The 27222-nt window shown below is 38.5% G+C and overlaps 1 protein-coding gene across 1 annotated transcript in view; it reads left to right on the forward strand.

Annotated features, from left to right (window-relative positions):
* SCIN (scinderin) overlaps positions 1-27222 on the forward strand; it is an 86284-nt gene that overhangs the window by 21797 nt on the left and 37265 nt on the right. The window contains exon 4 of the mRNA XM_010381589.2: positions 13925-14074. Coding sequence (XP_010379891.1) covers positions 13925-14074 — 150 coding nt within the window. The remainder of the gene's footprint in view (positions 1-13924; positions 14075-27222) is intronic.

Consider the following 27222-nt stretch of genomic DNA (forward strand, 5'->3'; position numbering starts at 1 on the left):
TTTGGAGTCTGTATAAATGTTGACTCGTTTGCCTCTGGAAAGGGTTAGGACCCTGGTGAGAGCTATGAGTTCTGCTTTTTGGGAGGAGGATCCTGAGGGTAGGGGCTTGGCTTCAATTACTTGGTCAAGGGAAGCAACTGCATATCCAGCAATTTGGAGGGACCCAGTGGGCCCAGAAGAGGAGCCATCTATGGATAGTTAGTCATCGGGGTTAGTGAGAGACTCGGAGGAAATGTTTGGGAAATGTGGCTGTACATGGTCCAGGATATCGGTGCAAGAATGAGTAGGAGGGGAAGAGGATACAGGGAGTAAGGATGCTGGGTTGAGGGGAGCACTTCTGGCAAGACTGAATTTGAGATTTTTAATAAAGAGCGCATGGAGTAATTGAATCCTGGAAAGAGGAAGGGAGCTTAATGCTCGGGAGGAGAGGAGATCTTGTAGATTATGAGAACTGCAGCTGGTGGTATTCTGGCTGAAAGTTAGTTTCCTGCTTTCTAGAGCTAAGCTGGCCACCGCTTCTAGTGCTTTAAGGCAGGTTGGTCACCCTTTGACTCTGTTATCTAGTTGTTTAGAGAGGTAAGCTACAGGGGCAAAGGAAGGAGGATTTCCTTTCTGTTGTCCTAAGACATCAAGGGCTATTCCTCAGCTTTCAGCAGTTATGGAGAGTGAAAGGTTGGGAGATATCAGGTAAGGATGGAGCTGACGCAGTGACAAAAGCAGTTTGGAGTTTGTGGAAGCTGGGGAGTATGTTATGTGAGGGGTTTAGGGGTTCATTGAGAGAGCCTTTGGCTGCTTCACAGAGGGGATGAGCTCGGAGGGCAAAATTGCAAATCCATATTCTAAAGAAGCCTGCTAGCCCTAGGAAGGAAGGGATTTCACTTTTGTAGGAGGGTGGGGGTAGATTTTCTTTTAATGCTGCCCCGGCTGGAGTCATAGCCTGGGTCCCAGGGGAAAGTTGAATTCCTAAGTAGGTCACCATGGAGGTGGAGACTTGGGCCTTGGAGGGGGAGATCCTATACCCTTTGATAGCAAGAAAGTTTAAGAGAGCAGCGACCGTGTGAGTTTGAGAGTCTTTTAGAGAGGGGCTGCAAAGAAGAAAGTCATCCATGTATTGAAGAAGACGACTGGGAGACAGGTTTAAGGAAGTGAGTTCTCTGGCTAAAGCTTGTCCGAAGAAGTGAGGGCTATCCCTAAAGCCCTGAGGGAGGACAGACCATGTGAGTTGTAGTGACTGGAGGGTGTCAGGGTCAGTCCAGGTGAAAGCAAATAGGGTGTAGGGAAATGGTAAAGAAGGCATCCTTCAGGTCAGTTTTGGTGTAGTGGGTGGTGTTGGCCGGGATGAGAGAGAGAAGTGTACAGGAGTTAGGGACTACAGGATGAATAGGGAGGACAGCCTGAATGATGGCTCAGAGGTCATGAACAAGTTGGTATGAGCCATCAGACTTTTTAACAGGGAGGAAGGCATGTTATATGGAGAATGTGTTGGTCTAAGAAGACTACATGAGCAGAGCTTGTTTATGATGGACTGTAGGCCCTTTTGGTGGGTTAGAGAGATGGGGTATTGAGGAACGTTGGGAAATTTGGAGAGGTCTTTTAACTGGATTTTGATGGGGTCATGGTGAGCTGCCATGGAAGGGTTAATGAGAGAAGCAGGAAGTGGGTACTGGGGAGAGGGGTCAGGGGCCGGACTAGCGGAGAGGAGCAGAAGGGGCCTCTAGTTGAGGGGGGCAAGAAAAACTTTTGCTGAAAGGTCTCAGTCTAGAATGGGGGTGGGGCGATGAGGCATGACAAGGAAAGAGTGTGAGAAAACAGCATCAAACAGGAAACAAGTAAGAGGTGTGGTGGCAAGTGGACGTGAGATGAGTCCGTCAACACCCACAACTGAGACTTGAGAGGGATGAGTGGGTCCTGAGAACTCAGGCAAAGCTGAGTAGGTGATCCCACTATCATTGATAAAAGAGATCGGCTTACCTGATACTAGTAGAGTTACCCTGGGCTCCGATGCAGTGATGGCAGTGAGAGCTGGGGGCCAGGGGCCAGGGACCCTGGGCCTTGTCGGTCTTCAGCGGGTAGGCCAAGGAGCTGTGGGAGTGCAAGCAATTCTTCACTTTTTGTCTTGTTGAAGGATTGGTGGCTCTGAGGAGCAGGCTTGTCTATCCATCTGTTGAGAGGACAGTCACACTTCCAGTGGCCCGTCTGCTGGCAGACTGGGCAAGGGCTCTTCAGCACTCATTGGTTGGGACATCCCCGTGTCCAGTGGCCTTCTTTGCCACACTTAAAACAAGGCCCAGGAGGGTTGCTGCTATCGGGTCTTTTGTGCCCTTGGGTACTATGGCTAGGCTGACGGATAGCCACTGCTAGAAGCTGGTATTTAGTACGATCTCTTTGGGCTTTATCTAATTTATTTTGCTCATCCCTGTTATTAAAGACTTTGAAAGCCAGGTTAAAGAGGTCTTGTTGTGGGGTTTGAGGACCATCTTCAGCCTTTTTAAGTTTGTGGCAGATGTTGGAGGCAGATTGGAAAGTAAAATGAGCTTTAAGAACAATCGTTCCTTCTCAGGAGGTGGGTTCGATGTGGGTATATTTTTGGAGAGCCTCTGTAAGGCGGGAAAGGGATTGGGCAGGATTTTCATCTGCCTTTTGGGAAATTACTTTAAGTTTTTCAAAATTTACAGCCTATGGGCAGCTTTGTTAAGGCCTGCAATGAGGCAAGTAATCATATGGCTACAGTACGCTCGGCCAGGGTCTGTGGGCTGGTATTCCCAGGAAGGCTCTTCCCGGGGGAACAGCAGCAGCTCCTACAGGCTTAGTAGGATCCTGCCGATGAAGATCATCGGCATATGCCTGTGCTGCGAGCCACACTCTTTCCTTCTCTTCTGGAAGGAGGGTAGAAGAAAGGATAAAGTAGAAAGCATGCCAAGTGAGTTCATAAGATTGAGTAAGATATTTAAATTCTTTGATATAAATATCGGGATCGGAGGAGAAGGACCCAAGACGTTCTTCAATCTGTATGAGATCATAGAAGGAGAAAGGGACGTGGACATGGACGATCCCCTCGGCTCCTGCTACTTCCCAGAGAGGAAGCAAGGGAGCTGGTTGCTGAGCACGTTGGGCCTGAGAGCGGGTGAGGGGCAGAGGCAGAGAAGACTCAGAGTCAGAAGCGGGCTGGTTGGAGAGAGCAGGGGAGAGGGGTAGAGCTGGAGCAGGGACATGCAGTGGAGGATCATGATGCTGTCGGGGAGGGAGAAAATCCATGGGGTTAAAGGAAGAAGAGTCATCGGCTGGGGCTGTGGGTAGGGTGGCAGGAGATGAGTCAGGATTTGAGCTGACGAGTAGGAGTTGGAAAGTAGAGCAGGACTGACAGAGAGAAGGGTGGTTACGGAGAATGAAGAAAGCCTGAACATAAGGAATCTCAGACCATTTCTCATTGCGACGGCAAAAGTTGTCTAAGTCTTTAAGTATATTGAAATCGAAAGTGCCGTTTTCGGGCCATTGGGAGCCATTGTCCAATTGGTATTGAGGCCATGCGGTATTGCAGTAAAAGATAAGCCTCTTAGAACAGATCTCAGAACGGAGGCTGAGAGCCTTGCGATTGCAGAGGAGACACCCAAGGGGGGTGGTCTTGGGAGGGGTAGACAGAGAGACTCCCATAGTGAATGGAGGAGGTGGGGGTAGAGAAAGAAGAGACCACTGATGACAAGGATGAGAGAGGGCGGCCCCTGTCTCGTGGGCCTTGTCCGGAATAGAGGAGGTAGCCGCTGAGTCAGGCGTCCCTGAAACGGAGGAACCAGAGGCCTGGAGGCCAGAGGAAGCCCTTGGCCCAGTGCTGGGTCTTTTGGGAGTGAAGAGGCAGTCAAGGGTTCCGGGTAATAGGCAAAAGTCTCTCTTACTCACCCCAAGCAGAGGATCTGATGGTGGATGAAGTCACCAACAATGGGGGAGTCTGAGAGATCCTTTGGGTCTTCAGCGGGTTCAGAAAGGGGAGGTTGGCTGGGTAAGGGATGATAGGAGAGAGAGAGGGCGAGAGAGAGAGGGAGTCCTCTAAGGACGCCCGGCCAGAACCTATCCCCTCCCTGGGTTTTGGCACCAAAACGTAAGATTAGCCAAGAGAAAGGATGAGAGAGAGACCCAGGGTCAGGCGAGTAAGCTTATTATCCTGCGGAGCTGCTCCACCAGTCAGAGGAAGCAGCACTGAGCTTACAGAATGAGGGATTTATATGGGGGAGAGAGACCCTGGGGTTGTTTGTCAGTTAACATTACCACATATCTCGTGACCAGGTTACAATATAGGAATGTACAAGAGGATGTAACTTAGGTTTCTGCATGTTTCTCATGACCTCCCCCATGCTGCCTGGAGGGCTGTAAGCAAGTCTGTGACCTTGCTATAGTGCCTAGATAAGGAATGCAGCTGCAGAGTATTCCCGGTAAGGGTCAGCTGCACTGGGGTGGAAGTGGGGGTCTGGGGTCTAAAACCCTAACATTCCAGGCTTTTAATAGGTAATAGAAGAAGGACACCATTGTCATCTGGCTGCTTCTTGCTGGATAGGGGTGACGGTTGAGGGAAGAGGAGCAGGCACTAGGAAAGACAACTCTTAAGATATTACAATTTGTGCTTTAATACTCAGCCATGGTTTCACATTAGATTCATTTGGAAAAGTTTTTTTAAAGGCTGGTAACTGTGACTTGACTCCTGAAGATTCTGATTTTAAAGTTTTGGAATTTGGTGTTGGGACTTCTTAAGACTCCTTCCCTCCAGGATACCATAATATAATGTACATTGAATGTTGAAAATCACTTCAAGAAAATGTCTAAAGGTGCTGGACAATTCAGGGTCGTATTGTTACCAGTGGAAGGTATCCGAATTACCAGTGACAAACCCATATAGGTCTGCAGCAACCTCAATTCTTACCTCCTTAGAAGAAAGAATTCGACTGAGGGACATAAGGCAAAGAAAGAGACCAAGACAAGTTTCAGAGCAGGAGTGGAAGTTTATTTTTAAAGGCCTTAGAACAGGAAGGAAAGGAAAGGAACGTATGCTTGGAGAAGACCCAAGCAGGCACCAAGGTCAAGTGCGGTGTTTACTTTGATCCTAGGACTTTATAGATTCTTTTCCCATGATTCTTCCCTTAGGGTGGGCTGCCTGCATGTGCAGTGCCCTCCTTACCCTTGGGAGGTGGGCACATGCAGTGTGTCTAGGAAGTTGTACACGTGCCCACCTGAGGCTTTTTTCCTTTTTCCAGTGGTGTGTCCCCAGAAGGTCATACTCCACCATGTTGTCTCTTCATGCACATCCCCAAGAAGTTGCTTCTTCCTGACGTCTGTGTTCAATTAAGTGCAATAGGTGTGGACCATCAGGAAATGGCCTCCCTGACGTCTGCATTCACTTTAGTGCAACAGGTGTGGACCATCAGGAAATGCCCTCTTTCTGTTGCCAGCTGCCAATTTATCACTTTTAGAGAGGCAATGTAATCATTGCTGAACCATCAACTGATATTCCTAGTGGTTCGGGGAGGGCCGTCTCCTGCTCCACTCATGCCTGCGTAACTATATCTATAACAACACGCATGAAGAAGCAGTACTTCTTGATGATGATTGAGCAGTTGAGTCACCAACTTCGGTGGCTAGCAGAAATGCTTTTTGTTAAAGTATGACTATAAGCATTTTTTTTTTTTTTTTTGGTTTAGCAAACACTTTGACTAGTAAGAGAATATAATTTCACCTGTGCTCACTGGTACTATGCAAAGATCCCTCCCAAAACTGTTCATCTGGTTCTGGTGAGTGGCATCACTACCAGCAATCAAGCTAGAATTGTCCAAGTCATTTTCATTTTCCCTGTCCCTCTACTGCACAGCCAAATGGCATTATTGATCAATCCTATAGGCTTAGACGTTCTAAATATTTATTTATCTTCCCTCTGTCACCACTGATCTGCCCTAATTCAAATGTAGTTGCTTCCTTTCTGGTCACCAAGCCTTCAGTGGTCCTGCACACCACTCCATTCATCTTGCATCCTTCATTCAGAGGTAGTTTGAAAAACACACACAGTATCTTTCAATACATATGTCACTGAAAGATTTGAGTTGGGCTGGCTTTGAGGAGACAGCAAAATAGACATAAAGAAACATTTGTTTATTCAAACAAGATAAGTCATATTTTAAACTTTTAAAATAAAAAAAAGGTTCCTGGAGTTATCTCACAAATCATCATTTTTAAACTATACTTAGAGAACCTCTGGGCTAAAGATACATCTTAATGAATTTCTATATTTGGGTAACTAGATCTAAGGGAAAGCTAAACACAGGAAAGACTAAGCCAATAGATGCCAGGAAGAGGAGGTCTGGCCTCATGTTCTCCTTTAATGAAATTTTAGATGTATTTAGAATAATAACTTTGAAAAGGACAAAAGAGTAGCAAGCCTATGCTGAATTCTTTGCTCATGTTGAGTCAACATCACATAGGCTGTTTTGGGTGCTCCTTTAAACACAGCCTCTGAAATCTTGCTTTTCCTCAAGGGCAACATTGAGCATTGTTTTATTTTTGCCCTTATTTTCTGTCCACAAATGATGTCTGGCTGCACTTATTAACTCACCACATAGTTTAAAGAAATTTTAGAAACCTCTGGTTTTCGAGACCAATAATTGGACTCCCCTCCCCAAGTGTAGTTGTTTCTATAAATATCACTTGCTTGCTCTTATTTCTTGTAACTAGTGGACCAGACTAACTGCCAGTAACACATTGTACATATAGTCTTATTCCTTCCTTTTCCAATTGTGCAGAATAATTTTGTTTTTCTTTAATAGTTTGTATATTAAGAGTTAATTATAGTTTCACAAACTTCTGCTAGAGGATGTTCATATGCAACATGTCCATCAGCTTTCTGCTAGAATTTAAGTGGATTTCATTCCAAATTATTTATAAATGGATAATTTCATATTTACAAGGCTTTTTTAACATTACTTCCCTAAAGAAATATGATATTTAGTGTTGAGTTGTTAAATGCCTTGGGATCTTAAATGGTGAAATAGTTGCCCCTGAAACTGTTTGCTTTACAATTTTCAGTGTCTAGCATACTTAAATCAAGTCAATGAATGGTTTTTAAACTAAATTCTGTTAAAGTATTATACATAAAATAACTTAGATTACAGTGAAAACTTTTTGTTGTAGTAATAGGTATTTACCTATCACATTTATTCAGACTTTTTAAAGTTTATGAAGGAATTTATTTTTTAAGCCTACTCCCTGGAGGAAACAGAGTAAGTTGAATTATAGAAGAGAGTTTTTTTCAAGCATGGTGCCAACTGAATACAAAGTTTCCTTGTGCCAGAGTGGTGAAGTAGTCATAACTAACTACCTCTGAATAGAGTAAGTGTTGGGCACTATGATTTATTAATAAAACTACACACACTTCTTTCAGCACAGTAGAGCTCTGTTAAAATGAGATGTCCTAAACACATTATCCACACGTGGTAGAATATAAATTTTCAAATTTGATGAAATACTAAAATTGTGTTTTTAAAGCAAGTTTTAATGTGCTGCTGCCACCACTGAATGAACATTTAATTAGATTAAATAAAAACGGTGTTATCAGCCTGGCACAGTGGCTCATGCCTGTAATCCCAGCACTTTGGGAGGCCAAGGCAGGTGGATCACTTGAGCCCAGGATATAGAGACCAGTCTGGGCAACATGGTAAAACCCCATCTCTACAAAAAAAAAAAAAAAAAATTTGCAGCTGCAGTCCCAACTACTCAGAAGGCTGAGGCAGGAGGATTGCTTGAACCTGGAGGCAGAAGCTGCAGTGAGCCGAGACTGCACCACTGCACTCCAGCTTAGGTGACAGAGCCAGACTCTGTCTCAAAAAAAAAGAAAGAGAGGGAGAGAGAGAGAAAAGAAAACAGTGTTTAATTAATAATGACTTATTAGGCAATCTGACTTTTAGTCATTTACAATTGAAGTTATTATTTTATTAAATTTTTTATCTCAACCATTGAAAATAAGTCTACTAATAGGAAAATATGTCACTTGTATGTAAATGGTTGCATAAAATAAGGTGAAAATATAAAAGAGAACTCAAGTCATTCATTTTCATGCTGAATAAGAAGTTTTCTGTAACCACTTTGCTTAGTAATTTAGTCACCTTTGAGGTAAAAAGAAAACTTCACTTTTAAAGTTTTACTATTTTTGTGAGTATTTCCTAGATATGGTTTTACTATTTTAAAGTAAAGTAACTTAGAGAAACTGTGGTCTCTAAGCAATGGTGAGAAATATTTCTATAACTAAATTTACCTCTGAATTGATATGCACATAAAACTCTCAACTCACGGTAATATCATAGAAAATATTCTGGGATCCATAAAATATTGTAGAATCCTACGTTAAATGTTAAATAATAATTATGTTTGTAAAATTATCAAGTTCACATTCACTTTAAAACAATTTTACCAGCTCCCATAATGTTTTACAGATGCTAATAAAATTTACTATGATTTTATGTAATCTCAATGAAGTAGATGAGAGGTCATTTATACAACTAAGGTATCAAAAACATAAACATCTGTTAAATGACTATACAAATACAAAGTAAGTCAGTTGTGAAACCTTGCTAATAAATCTGAAAAATTCAAAATTCTGATCTACTTCTTATCTTTCACTTTAATGTAAAATATAATTATTAGAAGTCTGTATTCTCAGACTTGCAGGGAAAATAATTGCTTGCAAAATATCATGGAATAAGATAGGAAGACGAATCTGAGCAAAACACTAGTTTGTATTTCATGGTGTGTGTTTGTGTGCATATATGTGTGTGTGTGTGTATATATATATATATACACACATCACATTTTCTTTATCCACTCATTGATTGATGGACATTTGAGCTGGTCCCATATTCTTGCAATTGTAAATTGTGCTGCTATAAACGTGTGTGCAAGTATCTTTTTTATATAATGACTTCTTTTATTCTGGGTAGATACCTATTAGTGGAATTGCTGGATCAAACAGTAGATCTACTTTTAGTTTGTTAAGGAATGTCCACACTGTTTTCCATAGTGGTCGTTACTAGTTTACATTCCCACCAACAGTATAAAAGTGTTCCCTTTTCACCACACCCACACCAACGTCTATTATTTTTTTTATTTTTTCATTGTGATCATTCTTGCATGAGTGAGGTGGTATTGTATTGTGATTTTGATTTGCATTTCTCTGATAATTAGTGAAGTTGAGCATTTTTTCATGTTTGTTGGCCATTTGTATATCTTCTTTTAAAAACTGTCTATTCATGTCCTTAGCCCACTTTTTGATGGGATTGTTTCTTGCTGATGTGTTTGAGTTATTTGTAGTTCTTGATATTAGTCCTTTGTCAAATACATAGTTTGCTAATATTTTCTCCCATTCTGTGGGTTGTCTGTTAACTCTTGATTCTTTCTTTTGCTGTGAAGAAGCTTTTTAGTGTAATTAAGTACCATCTATTTACCTTTGTTTTTGTTGCATTTGCTTTGGGTTCTTGGTCATGAAGTCTTTGCCTAAGCCAATGTCTACAAAGGTTTTTACAATGTTATTTTCTAGAATCTTTATGGTTTCAGGTCTTAGATTTAAGTCTACTCATCCATAAAGAGGAATGAAATAATGGCATTCACAGCACCCTGGATAGAATTGAAGACTATTATTCTAAGTGAAGTAACTCAGGAATGGAAAAACAAACATCATATGTTCTCACTCATACATGGGAGCTAAGATATAAGGATGCAAAGGCATAAGAATAATACATTGGACATTGGGGACTCAGGGGAAAGGGTGAGGGATGGTAAGGGATAAAAGACTGCACATTGGGTACACTGTATACTGCTCGGGTGATGGGAGCACCAAAATCTCAGAAATCACCACTAAAGAACTTATTCATCTAAATAAATATCACCTGTTCCCAAAAAAATCTATTGAAATTAAAAATTAAAAACAAAAACAAAGATACGTATAGGAAAAAATATTCCGATTTATAGGGTCAATGTTTCTCTGTCATGAATCAAGTATGAGTAAAATGTTTTCAAAACAAAAACGCTAGTTTGTGCTCAGCAGAAAAGTCTGCTGAGTTGCATTGGATAATTAGATGTTAAAGATTCCCTATTGTGCACAACAAGTGTGGTGTGCTCAAAGTACATCATACCTGGTGTGCACTGGTTGAATACTAGAATCACCTGGGGAGCTTTTAATAAACACAGCTGCCCAGAACACACCTGAGATTTCCTAAGGATAGGGCTCACATCTCTGTATTTTTAAAAATTACCTTGCTACTCCATTATCTGATTTTAATGCTCAGTGGCTAAGAGTTGACTGATCAGTGGGAGTCCTTTATTTTCACTCTTTGTAACTGCTAACTTTGTCATGGTATTCAAATGACCTCCACATGTGAGCCTCATACTCCAATGCCCAAATGTAGAAAAGAGGTTAAAAAGAAACAATAGAAGTGCACTATTCTTTTAGAAATGGGAAAGAAACACCCTTTGACCATACTAAATAACTGCATTCAATTCTTGAGAGAAAAAGATTGCTAGACATAGTCTTTTTGATTTTATTTCTTATAAAGTTTTGCATTCCTAAAATGCGTATTTTTTTCTTAAAGAGGACTGTGGAATAGGTAACCAGGAATGTTAAGTGGGGGGTCATAGAGACTGTTGCAAGCCTACTTTGTTCAGAATGGTGCTTCCAGTACCTACAAGAGAGGTTGCCCCATTTTAGTCACTCAGTAAACCATTTTTTGAGTGAAGAAATGACTCTGGGCTGGAAATGTAATCAGAGAAAAGAGTCCATTTCTCTGGATGTTTTATTTTGCTATTTCTAATTTATTTACTCTTTTGAAAAATTGCAAACACACTATCAAATACCCAGGAAGTGGCAGCCTAGGTCCATTTCCCTCACATTTAACCACAACTCTACATGGCTGACTAGATGAAATGTGTGTGGGAATGTTGTGAAAACCAAGCACAGTGCAAATGTATTATTAGCCAATTTTTTTACCTGTCCACCTCTCCTTGCTAGTTTTTTCTTATTTATCTGTTTATCCCCAGCATAATAAGCACCTAGTAAGGTATGTGACATAAAAACAAACAAAAAAATCACTGACTTAGATACAGTAAACATTGAAGGCTTTCTGCATATGCATGCCCTCTGAATCTCTTAAAACAGTTTATCTTTTTTTGTGCAAACACAGAGGCAGAGCTTGTGTTTTTGTTTCTACTTTAATGTAATTATATTATTCTGTGTCTTTATTGTATTATTGATGATATACCTTCACTAATTTTCTGCATCAGTATTTAAACATTTTCCTTAATTTTTAGCTACTGAAGAGGAGTAGACAGCATTCTGCAATGACATTTGTTTAGCCATCCTCTTATTGATGGCCATTTGTTTTGTTTCTTATTGGGGAAGTCAGTAGAGCATGAGACTCTTAATCTCAGGTGCTGGGTTTGAGCCCCACGTTGGGCGCCAGATATCGTGGGAACCCGCCAACAATATTTCAAAGTAGATTATTTCTATTTTCCATAAGTGTCGGCCAGCTGAGAAATAAAGAGAAAGAGTACAAAGAGAGGAATTTTACAGCTGGGCCTCTGAGGGTGACATCACATATTGGTAGGACCATGATGCCCACCTGAGCCTTAAAGCCAGCAAGTTTTATTAAGGATTTCAAAAGGGGAGGGTGTGCAAGAACAGAGAGTAGGTCACAAAGCTCACATGCTTCAAATGACAAAAAGGAGAACAAAGATCACATGCTTCTGAGGAAACAGGACAAAAGGCAAAACAGAACTACTGATAAGGGTCTATGTTCAGCTGTGCACATATTGTCTTGATAAACATCTTAAACAACAGAAAACAGGGTTCGAGAGCAGAGAACCAGTCTGACCAAAAATTTGCCAGGCTGGAATTTCCCAATCCTAGTAAGCCTGAGGATAGTTCAGGAGACCAGGGCATACTTCAGTCCTTATCTCAACCGCATAAGACAGACACTCCCAGAGTGGCCATTTACAGACCTCCCTCCAGGAGGAACCCTTTCCTAGGGTTTTAATATTTATATTCCTTGCTAGGAAAAGAATTTAGCGATATCTCTCCTACTTGCACGTCTGTTTATAGGCTGTCTGCAAGAAGGAAAATATGGCTCTTTTTGCCTGACCCTGCAGGCAGGCAGATCTTATGTTTGTCTTCCCTTGTTCCCTAAAAATTGCTGTTATTCTGTTCTTTTTCAAGCTGCACTGATTTCATATTGTTCAAACACACATGTTTTACAATCAATTTGTACAGTTAACACAATTATAGTGGTCCAGAGGTGACATATATCTTCAGCTTATGAAGATAACAGAATTAAGAGATTAAAGTAAGACAGGCATAAGAAATTATAAGAGTATTATTTGGGAAGTGATAAATGTCCATGAAATCTTCACATTTATGTTTCTCTGCCATGGCTCCAGTCGGTCCCTCCATTTGGGGTCCCTGACTTCCTACAACAGTTTCTTTTGTTTTTATATTTCATGTTTGAATATTTCTATATTATAGATTCCTATAAATAGAATTTCTTGACATTAAAAGCACATTTATTTATTTGCTTATTTATTTGAGACAGAGTCTCGCTCTGTCCCCCAGGTTAGAGTGCAGTGGCATGATCTCATGAATGGTTCAAGTCATTCTTCTGCCTCAGCCTCCCGAGTACCTGGGACTACAGTAACCTGCCACCACGCCTGGCTAATTTTTTGTATTTTTAGTAGAGACAGGGTTTCACCATGTTAGCCAGGATGTTCTCGATCTCCTGACCTCGTGATCCGCCCACCTCGGCCTCCCAAAGTGCTGGGATTACAGGCATGAGCCACTGTGCCCAGCCTTAATTTTTTTATAATGATACCAAATCACCCTTAAAAAGCCTGTGTCAGTTTATACCACCCAAATAGTGGATGATAATGCCCGTTCCCACAGCCCCTCCAGGTCTGGGTGTTATTCAACTTCTCTTTCTTTCTTTTGGTAAACAATGTTAATGGAGGAGATAATTTTTTATTATTATTTTACATTTGTATCTGTGTACCTTCTGGACACTATACTAAAATCTACAATCTAAAATATATAGTAGTTTAATCTAAATGGTAGCTAATATAATCTCTACAATATATCACCTGGTTATTCTGTTTCTACTTTTTCATGTTTTGATGTTAAAGTTTAATTTTAACAGTTAAGTATCAAATTTTCCATATGTATCACAATTTGTATGACTATTTTCCTATTCTTGAACAATTAATGCCTTTCCAGGGCCTCACCAATATAGTCACATAGCAATGAACACCCTTATATGTGTGGTTTTTTTCTCCTTTTATGAATAATTTATTAAAGTGCCAGATAGTGATATTACTGGGACAATATCAATCTTTTTATTGCTCTTGATAAGAATGTTAAATTGCTTTACATATATTAATTATCTTGATTTAGCCATTCCACAATGTATACATATATCAAAACATCATATTATATACAATAAATATATACAATATGTATTTGTCAATTTAAAAACATGAATAGTTTTACAAAAGTGTTATATCAATTTTATGATCATCAAGAGTATCTTATTTTAACAGATTCTTGACTACTTTTCTGAAGTGTGGTATATTTATTATTTCAAATTTAATCCATATGTTTACTTTTATAAATTGTAATTTATAGCTTATATACACAGAGAAAGGTGATATATATATTATATTTTCCATGCTTAAAAACTGCTTACTTTGTAATGCTAACTGAAAGCAGCAGGATGCAGAATGAAGTATAACAATTATGTATACACCTTAACAACAGGTCATTTAATTTTCCTTTTTCTTTCCTAATTAATCAAAGTATTACACTGAGGCTGAATGTCTTCCTCATATTCTTAGGGTCAACAGATCTCTCTCTTTCTTTTAGAAAATTTATCAGTGGTGTGGTTCCTTGTGCAACAAATATGAACGTCTGAAGGCAAACCAGGTAGCTACTGGCATTCGTTACAATGAAAGGAAAGGAAGGTCTGAACTAATTGTCATGGAAGAAGGAAGTGAACCCTCAGAACTTATAAAGGTATTGTGACTCCTGTTGTTTGTTAAAGGGTTACCACTCCAACTCTGTGTGTGTGTGTGTGTGTGTGTGTGTGTGTGTGTGTAAGGCGGCCGCAGGGTGGTGAAGAAGGGGAAAGAGATTCAACACATTTTTCAATAGTGAGACTAGCTACAATTAGCAAGAGGAAACAACAGGGTTGTCTAAGTGATGGAACTGGGAAAACAGAAAGTCATGACTTTCTCTCACTGTTGGTGTCACTATCAAAGGAAGCTCTGGCCCTATCTTCTATAGTATATGAGGCGAAACAAATGAGTGACACTTCTGAAATTGACTATAGGAATGTATTTTGGAAGGAAGACAATATTAATAGTTCTTTCATCTATTCATCTGGGCTTCTCAGGGTTTTACTGTTTATTTGTTTGTTTGTTTGATTTTGAGACAGAGTCTCACTCTGTTGCCCAGGCTGGAGTGCAGTGGTGCAATCTCTGCTCACTGCAAGCTCCGCCTCCTGGGTTCACACCATTCTCCTGCCTCAGTTTCCCAAGTAGCTGGGACTACAGGTGCCCACCACCACACCCAGCTAATTTTTTGTATTTTTGGCAGAGACAGGGCTTCACAATGTTAGCCAGGATGGTCTTGAACTCCTGACCTCATGATCGGCTTGCCTCGGCCTCCCAAAGTGCTGGGATTACAGGCATGAGCCACTGCGCCCAGCTTTCTCAGGGTTTTTTTCAAACACGGTGGTTTTCTTCAATTTTAAAATTAATAGTTGCAGGTTGAGTATCCCTTTTCCAAAGTGTATGGGACCAGAAGTGTTTCAGGGTTTGAATTTCCAGCAGTTTGGAAATATTTGTATATACAAAACGATACATCTTGGGGATGGGAGTCAAATCTAAACATGAAATTCATTTATGTTTCATATACACCTTACATGCACAGACTAAAGATAAATTTATACAATATTTTAAATAATTTTGCACCTGAAACAAAATGTGTGTTAAGTACTTGTGGGTGGAATTTCTACTCATGACATAACATCAGGACTCAAAAAGTTTCAGACTTTGGAGTATTTCTAATTTCAGATGTTTGGATTAGGGATGCTAAACCTGTATTTCGTTAAAAGAATTAAATAAAATATTTCACTAAGAGATTAAATATGCCAGTATTTAAAATATTTCAATCATTTTAAGCTAAGAATTACAGGCAACACACGTATGATTTTAATGTAGTTCTTAAATTAATGTGAAAATTAAGGGTTCTTGGCTCCATAGACCTACATTATTTCCTTAACCATTATATGAATCTTAGGCATTTGGTTGTGACCAATCTTTGTCATTTAAGAATATTGCAGTGACTACCTAAGTGTGTATATTGTATATATTCCCTTAAATAATAATATCAGTTAAGGAGCATAACTATGTTGAGATGTCTTGATATGTATTCACAAATTAATTTCCATTTGTTCACACAACAAATGTATTTATTGTACTCCTGCGATGTGCCAGGCACTAAATGTTTGCACCAGCTGCTACTTCCTTGTATGAGCACTGTGTTCCATTGTGACTTTACAGAGCCCTGTCAAAATCTATTGATACAATATCTTTTAGAAACTTCTGCATTTAATAGCAGTAAGTGGTATCTCTGAGTTTTCATTTCTCTGATTTCCTGGGATATTATATACATTTTCCTCCAGTAATTTTAGATTTGCATTTAAACCTATCTAAAGGCTATCTCATAAACATATTTTTAATATTTTTGATTTACAGAAATTTAATGCAGTAGAGTTACATGGTCCAGTGATAGCCTAAAAATCCAGTGATCAGAAATTGTATGAAATAACTTTATATATTGTACTGTCTTTAAACGTTATTGCTTTAATAACATCCAGACACAGACTTTCACATTAATGATGTTTTGGAAATAATTTTAGTTCAGTGGGGAAAATTCTCATGGTATAATGCTAGGAGAAAAGGCAGAATATAAAATTTTATATGCAATATTATACTAATGTATAATATGTGTATATAGCTCTGTATTCATACATACGTATATACCTAGAAAAATATGCTAAAATATTACCAGTATTACATCTTGGGATGTGGCTGCTTGTTTTCTTCTTCATTTGTCTTTGTTATAATTAACATATATGATTCATTTTATAATCAGAAAAAAAAGCCATTTAAAAAATTAAGATAAAATTAGGGATAGTTTTACTGGATTTTCACTGATTAGAATAACATAGCTAATAAATCAGACTTTGAAAAATATTCAAAACAAATTCTTGATCTTTTAAGTCCTCTGTTCTAGAGATGGGATCAACCATGTAAGTCTTCTAATTTGGCATATTTGGAAGCAAAAGTCTATAAACAAGATGTATTTCTAGTTGACTGTAACCGCTTATCTCAATAGCTATGCTTGGATAGAAGCAGACTCAGGAACAGGACTCGCCCTGTGAAGTGGTAAGAAGAGTGTTACATTAACTATCAGACATCACTGATGCTTCTCCAGGGTCACCCTTGGCCCAAACCAAGTCTCCTAACTACTCATTGTCTCTGATTCCTCATTTGCAAAGTGAAGAGTTAGACAAAAGGCTTCTCTGGTCCCTTTAGGTTCTAATGATCTATGATTCTACCGTACCTCTTGGTCAGCAGCTGTGTTTAATTACCACTCATTTGCCACTTGTAGTCTGTTCTAGGAAGTGATGCTGCTGTGGCTGAGGGGCCTTGCTGTGCATGTACATATTTGGTGTCCTTGCTTATTGGATTTCATTCAACGTCTTGGAAAAGAAAGTGTAAACAGTCAATTAATACATTACACCATAAAATTAAAATAAGAAAATGCAAATGAAGAAAAACTGTGCAAAAATATAATTTGGCTTTTAAATATTAGTGATAAGGATAAAGAGATATAAAGCTTAAGATAAAATGTCGCGTCTGTGTTTCCAAGACTTTTCAGTTTGGTTTTTAGAAAAATCCTACAAAGCGCCCACTTTGTTTTCTTTCAATACATTCAGTGTCTATACTACATTTTATCTGACTGCTTTCACCCACACAACGAACTGAGATGAATTTACAGTGAAAACCTTTATTAGATAAGGGAAAAAAAAGCATTCAGTGGGCTTTTTGTTTTTGGAAATGTAGTTTCGTAGTCTGATTACAAGAAAGAGTAATTATTTGATTTATTAATTGAGCACCTATAACAAACTTGTTTGACTTCTAGGCTTTCTTAGTGTTGTAATGATAAGGATAGAATACAAAAAGCTCATGAACTTGGTTGGGAAGAATTACAACTTTATTTTCACTAACCTCTTAACTGAAATATGGCCTTTCCTCCAATTGTGAAAGTAATAAGCAAATGTGAGTAGCAGGAACAGTACTGTGACTTTTCAGATCACATTATAGCTATTGTACACAACCTGAAAATATCATTTATGTTCACTGCTACTTGGTAATTATTATTGTTATTAGATCTTCTGCTCACTAGTATTTAATGAGTTAACGAAAAGCTCATATATTACTTTACCAAACTTTAAAATATATATATTTTGATATTTTAATGGTTGCATTTCAAAATAATTTATTTCTATTATAATACTTTGTATCTTGTTTTATGCATTTAGCAAACATTTTTCTTAGAAGGGAACTAATAGGCTTCAGAAGTGTTCCAAATCAGTCTATAGCATGCACGCACACATGCACACACACACACACACACACAGAGTATCCTCGTTTAAGATTAAAAAATGTCATTCTTTTTTCTGAGACTCTAGTGCAACTGTTGATTTTACTAGAGATGGAATCCGAAAATCTAAAAATTTTTCAAATATCTTTTAAATTTGACCTTTTATTTATTTATTTATTTATTTTTTGAGCCAGAGTCTTGCACTGCCACCCAGTCTAGAGTGCAGTGGTACGGTCTCAACTCACCGCAGCCTCTGCCTCCCGGCTTCAAGCGATTCTCCTGCCTCAGCCTCCCAAGGAGCTGGGATTACAAGTGACCGCCACCACACCCAGCTAATTTTTTGCATTTTTAGTAGAGACAGGGTTTCACTATGTTGGCCAGGCTGGTCTCAAACTCCTGACCTCGTGATCTGCCAGCTTCGACCTCCCAAAGTGCTGAAGTTATAGACGTGAGCCACTGCACCCGGCCTAAATTTGACCTTTTAAATGATTCATTTCTAATGGGGTTCTTTTAAAATTATTAACTTTAAAAACTTTGAAAACCTCTCTATGTGAAAGTTAGTAATGGCTTGAAAAGCAAGCATATTTTAATCAATTAAATGAGCCTGTTTTCACTAGTCTGTATTCAGTGCTGAATTTTTTGAACTTGTCTAACACATTAAAGTGCTCAACACTGAAACTCAAACTTTTCTGAGAGTCCTTTGAAAAATTTGTCTTTAGTTTGAAGTATTTCAGCTATTGATCACACTATTTTCACACAGTTTTTATATGGCTTATCTGCAGGGTGACCACAAATTTATCCTCCAAAGCAAAGTACATTGTAGAGTAAAAGGGGGCACTGAGGAGACAGAACACAACCATCATTAACAAGACTGTCTGGGGAAACAGGATGTGTGCTCACTCCTTTCTGCATCTTTAGTACTTTTAAAAGCCTATGTGCCTACATAGGAAGACAGTCCTGTATGTGGAAAAAACTAAACTCTGTAACTAAAGTCAGATTTTACTCTGAGCTTGTTTTTGCTGCAAATGTATTTACCATAAATGACTGCACATAAATTATGCAAAGTTTTTTTCGTGATCTTTCTTCTTTTCATATTTAAAATAATCAGTGAATGTGAAGAAAAATTAAATATTTCACTAGCCTTAAGGTCCCAAACTTTATTCCTTGATTAATCATTTTGTAAACATTAGGAGGAAAGCAAAAAAAAAAAAAAAAAGAAAAGAAAAAAAACCCGAGGAAAAAAACATCTATATGTTTTATAGACTTTCATTAAGAAAAAAAACCAGCATCCGGTAGATATAAAAAGAATGAAGATGAAGAAGGGGCAAGTTGTTTGAAACAACAACAGTTTTTTTTTTATTCTGGAAAGACTTTTTAAATATAGTTTAATGAATTCGTTAAGCCTATAATCATTGTAAATGCTGGTGGTGAAATACTGGCAGTAAAAATACTACAGGGAGATGGTGGGCAGATGCTGTGTTGCTGAACTGTTGTTGAACTCTTGCTTTTATAAAAACAACCATAAGGCTCTCTGGAAAGTCATACAAGCAATGATTGTTTCAGATTTTTGACCTAAAAAAAAAAATCAGAGTAACATATTATATCTTCATTAATAACTGTTTATCAAGTGCAGGGTTGGTTCCCAATGAAATCTGAAGACTCTGCTTACTTTATTGTCTGGTTGAGGAGCCAAGCATGCACTAGAAAATAGTCAGAAAGTGTGAGAATAAGTCATGAGGGTCCTCAGAGGCCAGAGCGCGTGGTCTGAATGACACCACAATTTGTTGGAAGACTTCTCATGATGAAAATCCTATTTTAGACTATGATATTAGCATATAGTCTAGATTAACCTCCAAAGCTTCTCCCAAATTAGAAAATGTGTTGCTTTTGTTTTAATAAGTCATAATTCAAAGTATGAAAACAAAAGAATGTATTCAGCCATTCCCTTGGAAAGTTGATGGGATATTTACTCTATGCTAATCTGGCTGTGTTGTTAGTAAAAACTAGAGTTGAATAGTGAACATAGTTCTTAAATTATCTTTTAGAAATGTACTCTACAAAGCCTACTGAGGCAAAGAGTAAATTTTTAGCCACATTTCTTCAAAGTACTTTGCAAAATAAAATGTATATGTTATCAATACTAAGTTCCTTGAGGGCAGGCACTGCCTTTGTATTTGCATAGCCCTCACAGCTCTAACTCATTGCTCACTCGTATTTGAATAATTAAGACAATTAACTGTGAAATATGTAGTTCCAGAAACTAAGTATGCTTGTTTTTCTGTTTTTTAGAGGATGATATTGCTTTAAAAATACCCCTGTTTTAGGTGATATTGTTGATGTAGACATGAACAAAGTCGTATGCTGATTAAAGTAAGTTTTAAGACCAACTAGATTTATATAGAAGGACAGTTGGTATTTAGAAAGGATAATTCAAATATTCTGCTCCTCTTCTTTTTTCAGGTGATAGTTGCAGCCTCTCAAAAACAATGAACAAGTCTTGAGCTTATTTATACTTAGTGCAATACTGTCCCACATATTAGGCAGATGGCATATACTCCAAGTGAAAGTACTTCACACAGTAGGAAACATGTAGCTAGTATCTAAAACTCTTCATCTGTGAATTAAAATGCATGTTACCTTACGTCCCTCTCAGGTCAGGTCATCACACCTTTTAGAATCCAGCAGCCACAAAACTCCAATTCTTTCTTGCCAGCACAGCATGTAACACTGCTGCCCGCCGGCCTGGCGACCCTGATTGGCTGTTGCCTGCAATTTCAGCGCTGCCTCTTTCGGAACTCTTGGGGCCACCACTGCTCACTGCTCTGGACTAAAGGTGAATTTGCTCCATGAACTCCAAGGAACTACACACATGTAGCGCTTTATTATTGAGTCTTCTGGTACATTTGTCTTATTCTTTCCCCAAACTTAATATTAAAAGTCTGTGCACATTGCTAGTGCTTCCAAAGGTCTTACACAATTTAAATTTACAGAAATAGGAGTGATTTTTAAATTTTAATAATTTGATCATTGGAACATTCTTACATTTCAGCATACAAAGTAAAAGATTACCAAATCAAATTGGAACTTGGAAGCTTAGAATTTTGTCAGCATTCCTTAAAGTTTCTCTGTGGGAAATGTTTGTCCTAAGTTTACTGGACTTACATGGGTTTATATTTTAATATTTTAATGAAAATATAGTTGTACGTTTAAATAAAGAATGATTGTTTTGAAAATGATACTATAGTGAAAGGAAAGAACTTTATTTCTGGGGCGTGATCTTTGATTAGGTAAATCAATCATTCTCCATTTATCTTTGTAGGGTTGTATCGAATGAACCAAAGAAGTACTAGTAATTGAAATGGGGAGCTTTGTGAAAATCTCCCTCACGACCACTTTGGAACAGTATATATAGCATTTTTGAAAGCGTTTAAAGCTTTATAGGAAAATAGTATAAATAAATATACAGCTAGGCTGATGGTGCACACCTATAGTCCCAGCTATTTGGGAAGCTCTGGTGGGAGGATTGCTTGAGTCCAGGAGTTCAAGGATGCTGTGAACTATGATCATGCCTGTGAATAGCCACTGCACTCCAGCCTGGGCAACAGAAAGTGACCCTGTCTCTTAAAACAAACAAAAAAAAAAAGGTGAAGGTTGCTCTATGGGTTTGTAATACCCACACAAAAAAATAACTCATTAAACTATTTTTCTGTTGCTCTCCTATTTTTTTTTTTTTTTTTTTTTCAGTTCTAGTCGAAACTCTGTACTTTGTAAGAATGGAAATTTGAGTTGTCTGAGATATCAGTTGGGTCTAAATACTTGTGTGTTTTCCAAGTAGTTTTAGTTTCCTTGTTTATACCACTTTTATTTTGCTAGGAATTTTTGTAAGTCCTTGGGAAATTGAACAATGTCTTAAATATTTTGGAATCTCTCTTTCATGTAGCATGGTGCCTGACACATAGGCACTGCTCATCAAGTATTTGTCATTTGACTGAAATAACATTATTATGAGAGTCATTAGGAAAGAGCAGGTCCATTTACCAACTTACTATTCAAAGATTCTTAAGTTAAAGGGAGCAAATATATTTGCAACCCTTTCTAAATTAGTCCTGAGGCTACACTGCATATAGAGAAGAGATGAACTATCAGAAATACAAGCAAGTGGGAATCTTTCCCTTTCTCCTCTTTGTTGCATTGTAATTAATGCATTTTCTCCATTTTGCTTTACTGCAATAATACTTAGTACACTCCTGAAATCCAAAGTATTACAGTGATAAGGAGCACCTGCCCCAAGGTTGCGATGCTCTCTAGAACACTATAGTTGCTCTATTTAGATCTACCATGTATTGATGACTTACTGTTTGCCAGGCACTGTTTAAGGCCCTATTCATTTGTTGTTATTAATTAATTTGTTGCCTGGATTTCTTTTTTTTTTTTTTTTTTTTTTTTTTTTTTTTTTTTTTTTTTTTTTTTTTTGAGACGGAGTCTCGCTCTGTGACCCAGGCTGGAGTGCAGTGGCCGGATCTCAGCTCACTGCAAGCTCCGCCTCCCGGGTTTACACCATTCTCCTGCCTCAGCCTCCCAAGTAGCTGGGACTACAGGCGCCCGCCAACTCGCCCGGCTAGTTTTTTTTTTGTATTTTTTAGTAGAGACGGGGTTTCGCCGTGTTAGCTAGGTTGGTCTCGATCTCCTGACCTCGCGATCCACCCGTCTCGGCCTCCCAAAGTGCTGGGATTACAGGCTTGAGCCACCGCGCCCGGCCTGTTGCCTGGATTTCTAGTATTGAATATGGATACCCATTTTGCTCCTCATCAGTTCATCCAGTGGGGGAAGTTGAAATGTTCTGAACAAAGATAAGAAATTCATATAGTAACAGCTTATCATATGCTGCAATAAAGTAATAACATTTCATGTAATCTCCCCCTTTGTCACACCAAAAGTCATCATGAAGACTTGTAACCTTACAGATAAGTTACCACTGTTATGTAATCAATCCAAATTAGCACCATTTGGCAATCATCTCTGAATGAGGTAATTTTCCCTTTAGCTTGCAGCTGAAGTGAGGGAATATCAATATACTCTGTAAACAGGATAATGCAGTTCCAAGACAGATGGATTTAATGGGTAGGACAGGGGAAAGGGATGGATCTTTGCCCCAAAAGGTGTGTATCTCAGTTGATAAGCTAATACAAATATTGAACTATAATGGCAGTTTCTATTCTATCCTTTTAGTGTTCCACTTGTCACAATAGTGATAATATAAAACAAAAAACAAAACAAAACCAAAACTAACAGTCAGACTGTATTTTTTCAGTAATTTCAGGTCAAGTTCATCTTATCCTTTGTGTTAAGAATCAGCCAAACACAGATATAAAAAGGCCAGGTCTCTGATTCAGTGATTCATGATTTCTTGCATTCATTTAGTAAATTAGTCTTTAGTTATATAATAATAAACAATAATATTTACTTTATATCAGTTTCCTCTTACATATTGTGCTTAGAGTTAGCCAAGCCCGGATACGAAAATGTCAAATCTGCAAGATTCAGCAATTCACACCTCCTTAGTATGTATTTGATAATAAGCATTTGTTTAATATCATGAGGAAATATGCTCACGTATTGCAAAGAGGTTCCTAAAATGGTGACCACCTGGATTGTGCTTCCTAGTACTGTTTTTCCAGAGCCTAGAATCGCAGAGTGTTGGAACTGGGTTATATTGACAGCACTTGTATAAACTAGTGTTATTGTATTAGAGTTGCTATTATGTTTGCAAGGGTATCTAGTGCATCACAATTTTTAGAATTACATTATTTTGAAAAAAGTATATGTAATAATATATTTATTTAAAAGACTTTAAAGTGACTTTGTAAGGAAAGGATGGTTTGTTCACGTAAATACAGTATTCTGCTCAGTGGAAACCAATAGGAAATTCTCAGTGTCAGATATCCCATAATGTACTAATCACGAAAAAGGTACTAACATGCTGCTAAAATATATTAGTATATGTATGTAAACAAAAAAACTTCATAGAAATATGTTGGTAGTGAAGTCATAAACCATGTATCACAGAGAAAGTTAAAGATTAATGCTCTATTGCAATGAATAAACTAAAAAGCAATCCGCTATCGAAAATACATCTCAACAATGTCTGATAGAGTGCATGTAGAAAAGACAAATATGCTGATTAAAAACAGTTTTGAATCAAGGAGCAAATGCTCTACAATTACGTTGTGATATTTGGAACACTATTGTTAGGGGAGGGCACGACTTCTCTCATCTTGTGTTCTATAAGGGTAAATGTAGATGGCTCACTGGTAGGCTGAACTTTCTGTTCCTTCCTTAATCTTTTTGTTACATTTTCTTGATAACATACAAGTGCTTCTTATTATTAACACAGGAATTAAATAATCCAGGAAATGGATTTTAATTGCTGCAAAAGAGCTAACAACTACTACCCTGACAAACATTCAGTGCTAACCACAGAAGAGGCAGTCTTCTGTGGGCTTTACAGGATTTAATTCTTACAACACTTACTATGAAATGGAAACATTTTTTATTTCCTGTCTATGTTGTGGTCCTCCAACAGATGACTCTGAGACAAGGACTTGAGGGCAGGCTGTTATTTGAAAGATGATCCTGAAAGCACCAAGTAGGAGTAAAGTCAGACAACATTTTGTTAACAGATGTCTTACTGCAGTGAGCAACCAGGGCTGAGTCTCAAAGAGACCCTCAGGCGTTAGCCCTCAGAAGGCTGAGTGGTTGCTGGGTCTAGCCAGTAACTCCCATCTCTCATTGCTTGAGCATTGCTCCTTGGTTCTTAATGCCGCAAAACCTCCAGTCTGCCTTGTATTTGGACACAGTACAGCTCCATGGCTAGATAATGCCACCAGATAGAAAGCAAAAGACTTTCAGCTTTAAGACACTATCTATAGACAGCTCCATGGTCAGAAGATGCCACCATGTAGAGAGCAGAAGACTTAGAGCTTTAAGACACTATCTACAAATGACCTCTAAGTTAGATCAAGGTGATATGGGCAGAACACCAATAGCATCTATTACATCCTTATTTTACAGATGAGGAAACTGAGTCATAGATAGGCTATGTAACTTGCTCAACTAGAAATAAGAATAAGAAATCTGTGGATTGGCTGGGCGTGGTGGTTCAAGCCTATAATCCCAGCACTTTGGGAGGCCGAGAGGGGCGGATCATGGGGTCGGGAGATCGAGACCACCCTGGCTAACACGTTGAAACCCTGTCTCTGCTAAAAATACAAAAATTAGCCAGGCGCAGTGGCGGGCGCCTGTAGTCCCCGCTACTTGGGAGGCTGAGGCAAGAGAATGGCGTGAACCCGGGAGGTGGAGCTTGCAGTAAGTGGAGATCGCACCACTGCACTCCAGCCTGGGCGACAGAGCAAGTTTCTGTCTCAAAAAAAAAAAAAAAGAAAGAAAGAAATCTGTGGATCACACCCAAGCAGTCTTTCTTACAGACACCAAGATCTTAAACATACAGAGCAAGGGAAATCCCAACTGCTGTGAAGTTATTTTACAACTTCATAAACTTTGCCAGAAATTTTTTATAATTATGCCTCATTTTATATATTCCATATAATAATTACTAGTTTTAATAGCACAGTGTTTGTACTCAGTGGACAGGTGATATGGTTTAGCTCTATGTCCCCACCCAAATCTCATCTGTAATTGTAATCCCCACACATCAAGGGAGGGACCTTGTGGGAGGTGATTAGATCATGGTGGCAGTTTCCCCCATATTGTTCTCTTGATGGTGAGGGAGTTCTCATGAGATCTGGTGGTTTTAAAGGTGGTAGTTTTTTCCTGTGTGCTCCCTCTCTCTCTCCTGCTGCCATGTAAGATGTGCCTTGCTTCCCCTTCACCTTCCACCATGATTGTAAGTTTCCTGAGGCATTCCCAGTCATGCAGAATGGTGAGTCAATTAAACCTTTTATCCTCATTAGTTACCCAGTATCAGGTATTTCTTTATAGCAGTGCGAAAACTGACTAATTCAACTGGCTTACCCCTTTGTTTTACAGCTCTTACCATTAGCATTCACCTCTTCATCCAAACTACAGAGGCATTAGGTTCAGGGTAATTGGGGTGCACATTTTTTTTGGAAAGAATATATGTTTTCTTAATGTACAGCATAGAAGGAATGCAAATATTTTTAAGTGCCTCAGAGTACCTGAAAAGCCATTTCTGAGTTTGCTCAGTTAAAATTTCATACTTGGAAATTTTCTGGATTATGTAGATAAAAACGTTTTCTCAACTCCCTTGCCGTTGAAACAAAACTTAGCCAAACTGAATTAAAGGTCATATATAAATCAGGTTTATGTACCTTCTCCTCAAAGGATGAGATAAAATTAAACAAGTTCATATAAATGTGTGTATATGTATATGTATATGGCGATATGGGCAGTGAAAAAATACTCCTGGAGGTTTAGCTCATGTTCTCACTACAGGGGTGCCCTATTTTCTTCTCCATTTCTCCTCTTATCCAACTTAGTTTTTTGTCCAACTTAGATTACCAGAGCGTAATCTTTTCCAAAGTCAGTGAAAATAAGCAAGAAGTTACTGAGACTAATAATGTTACCAGAGACACTGTAGTGAAGCCCTAGCTGTGAGAGGGGGAGAATGGTCTTTGTGGACCCAGCAGTTTTGGGAAATGGGACCTGATAAGAGATGACTAGAGCCCTCATGAATAGTTTGACATTATTATTGCAGAAGTGGGTTATTTCTCCAGCATGGATTTATTATTATATAAAAGCGAGCTTGGCCCCTTCTTGCTCTCTTGCTCCCCACGTTCTCTTGCCTTTCTTCCTTACACCATGAGATGGAGGTAGCAAGAAGGCCTCACCAGATTCTGGTACCTTGATATTGGACTTCACAATGTGAGAAATAAATTTATTTTCTTTATAGATTACCTAGTCTGTGGTATTCTCTTACAGCAACTCCAGACAGCTAAAACACTGCACTGAAAGTCAGTTCACCTGAAGCAGGGATCAAAGCTAACCTGCTAACCATTGTAGACTCAGCTGTTTCCCACAAAGCCAGAATATTATAGACACTCAAGAAATACACCTTACATAACAGATATATCTTGCCTCACCAAAATAAGGTCGTAGGTACAAGACTATATGGGAAAATACGATGGAAACCCAGAGGAGGATCAGAGAATTTGTTTTATAATCAAGGACTTATGATATCATAGACACCACAATTGTGGAGAAACTTCAATGAAAGGAACAGATTACTATATCGTATTCCTTCTTCTCAGCATTGTCACCTACTCTTTTGCTGATTGCATAAAAGACTTTTCTCTAGGTTTTGCCTAGAGAGGGACATACAGATCTATATTCCATGGGTAGTTTAATTCTAAGATACAAGATTTTAACAAAGGTACATTACCAAGACATATAGATTACTTTACAAAATCATTAGATCAGTACATGAACAAATAATAAAGTGTAAGTCCATG

This window comes from Rhinopithecus roxellana, chromosome 6 (assembly GCF_007565055.1).
Source record: "Rhinopithecus roxellana isolate Shanxi Qingling chromosome 6, ASM756505v1, whole genome shotgun sequence".
In the NCBI taxonomy this organism is placed as follows: domain Eukaryota; kingdom Metazoa; phylum Chordata; class Mammalia; order Primates; family Cercopithecidae; genus Rhinopithecus; species Rhinopithecus roxellana.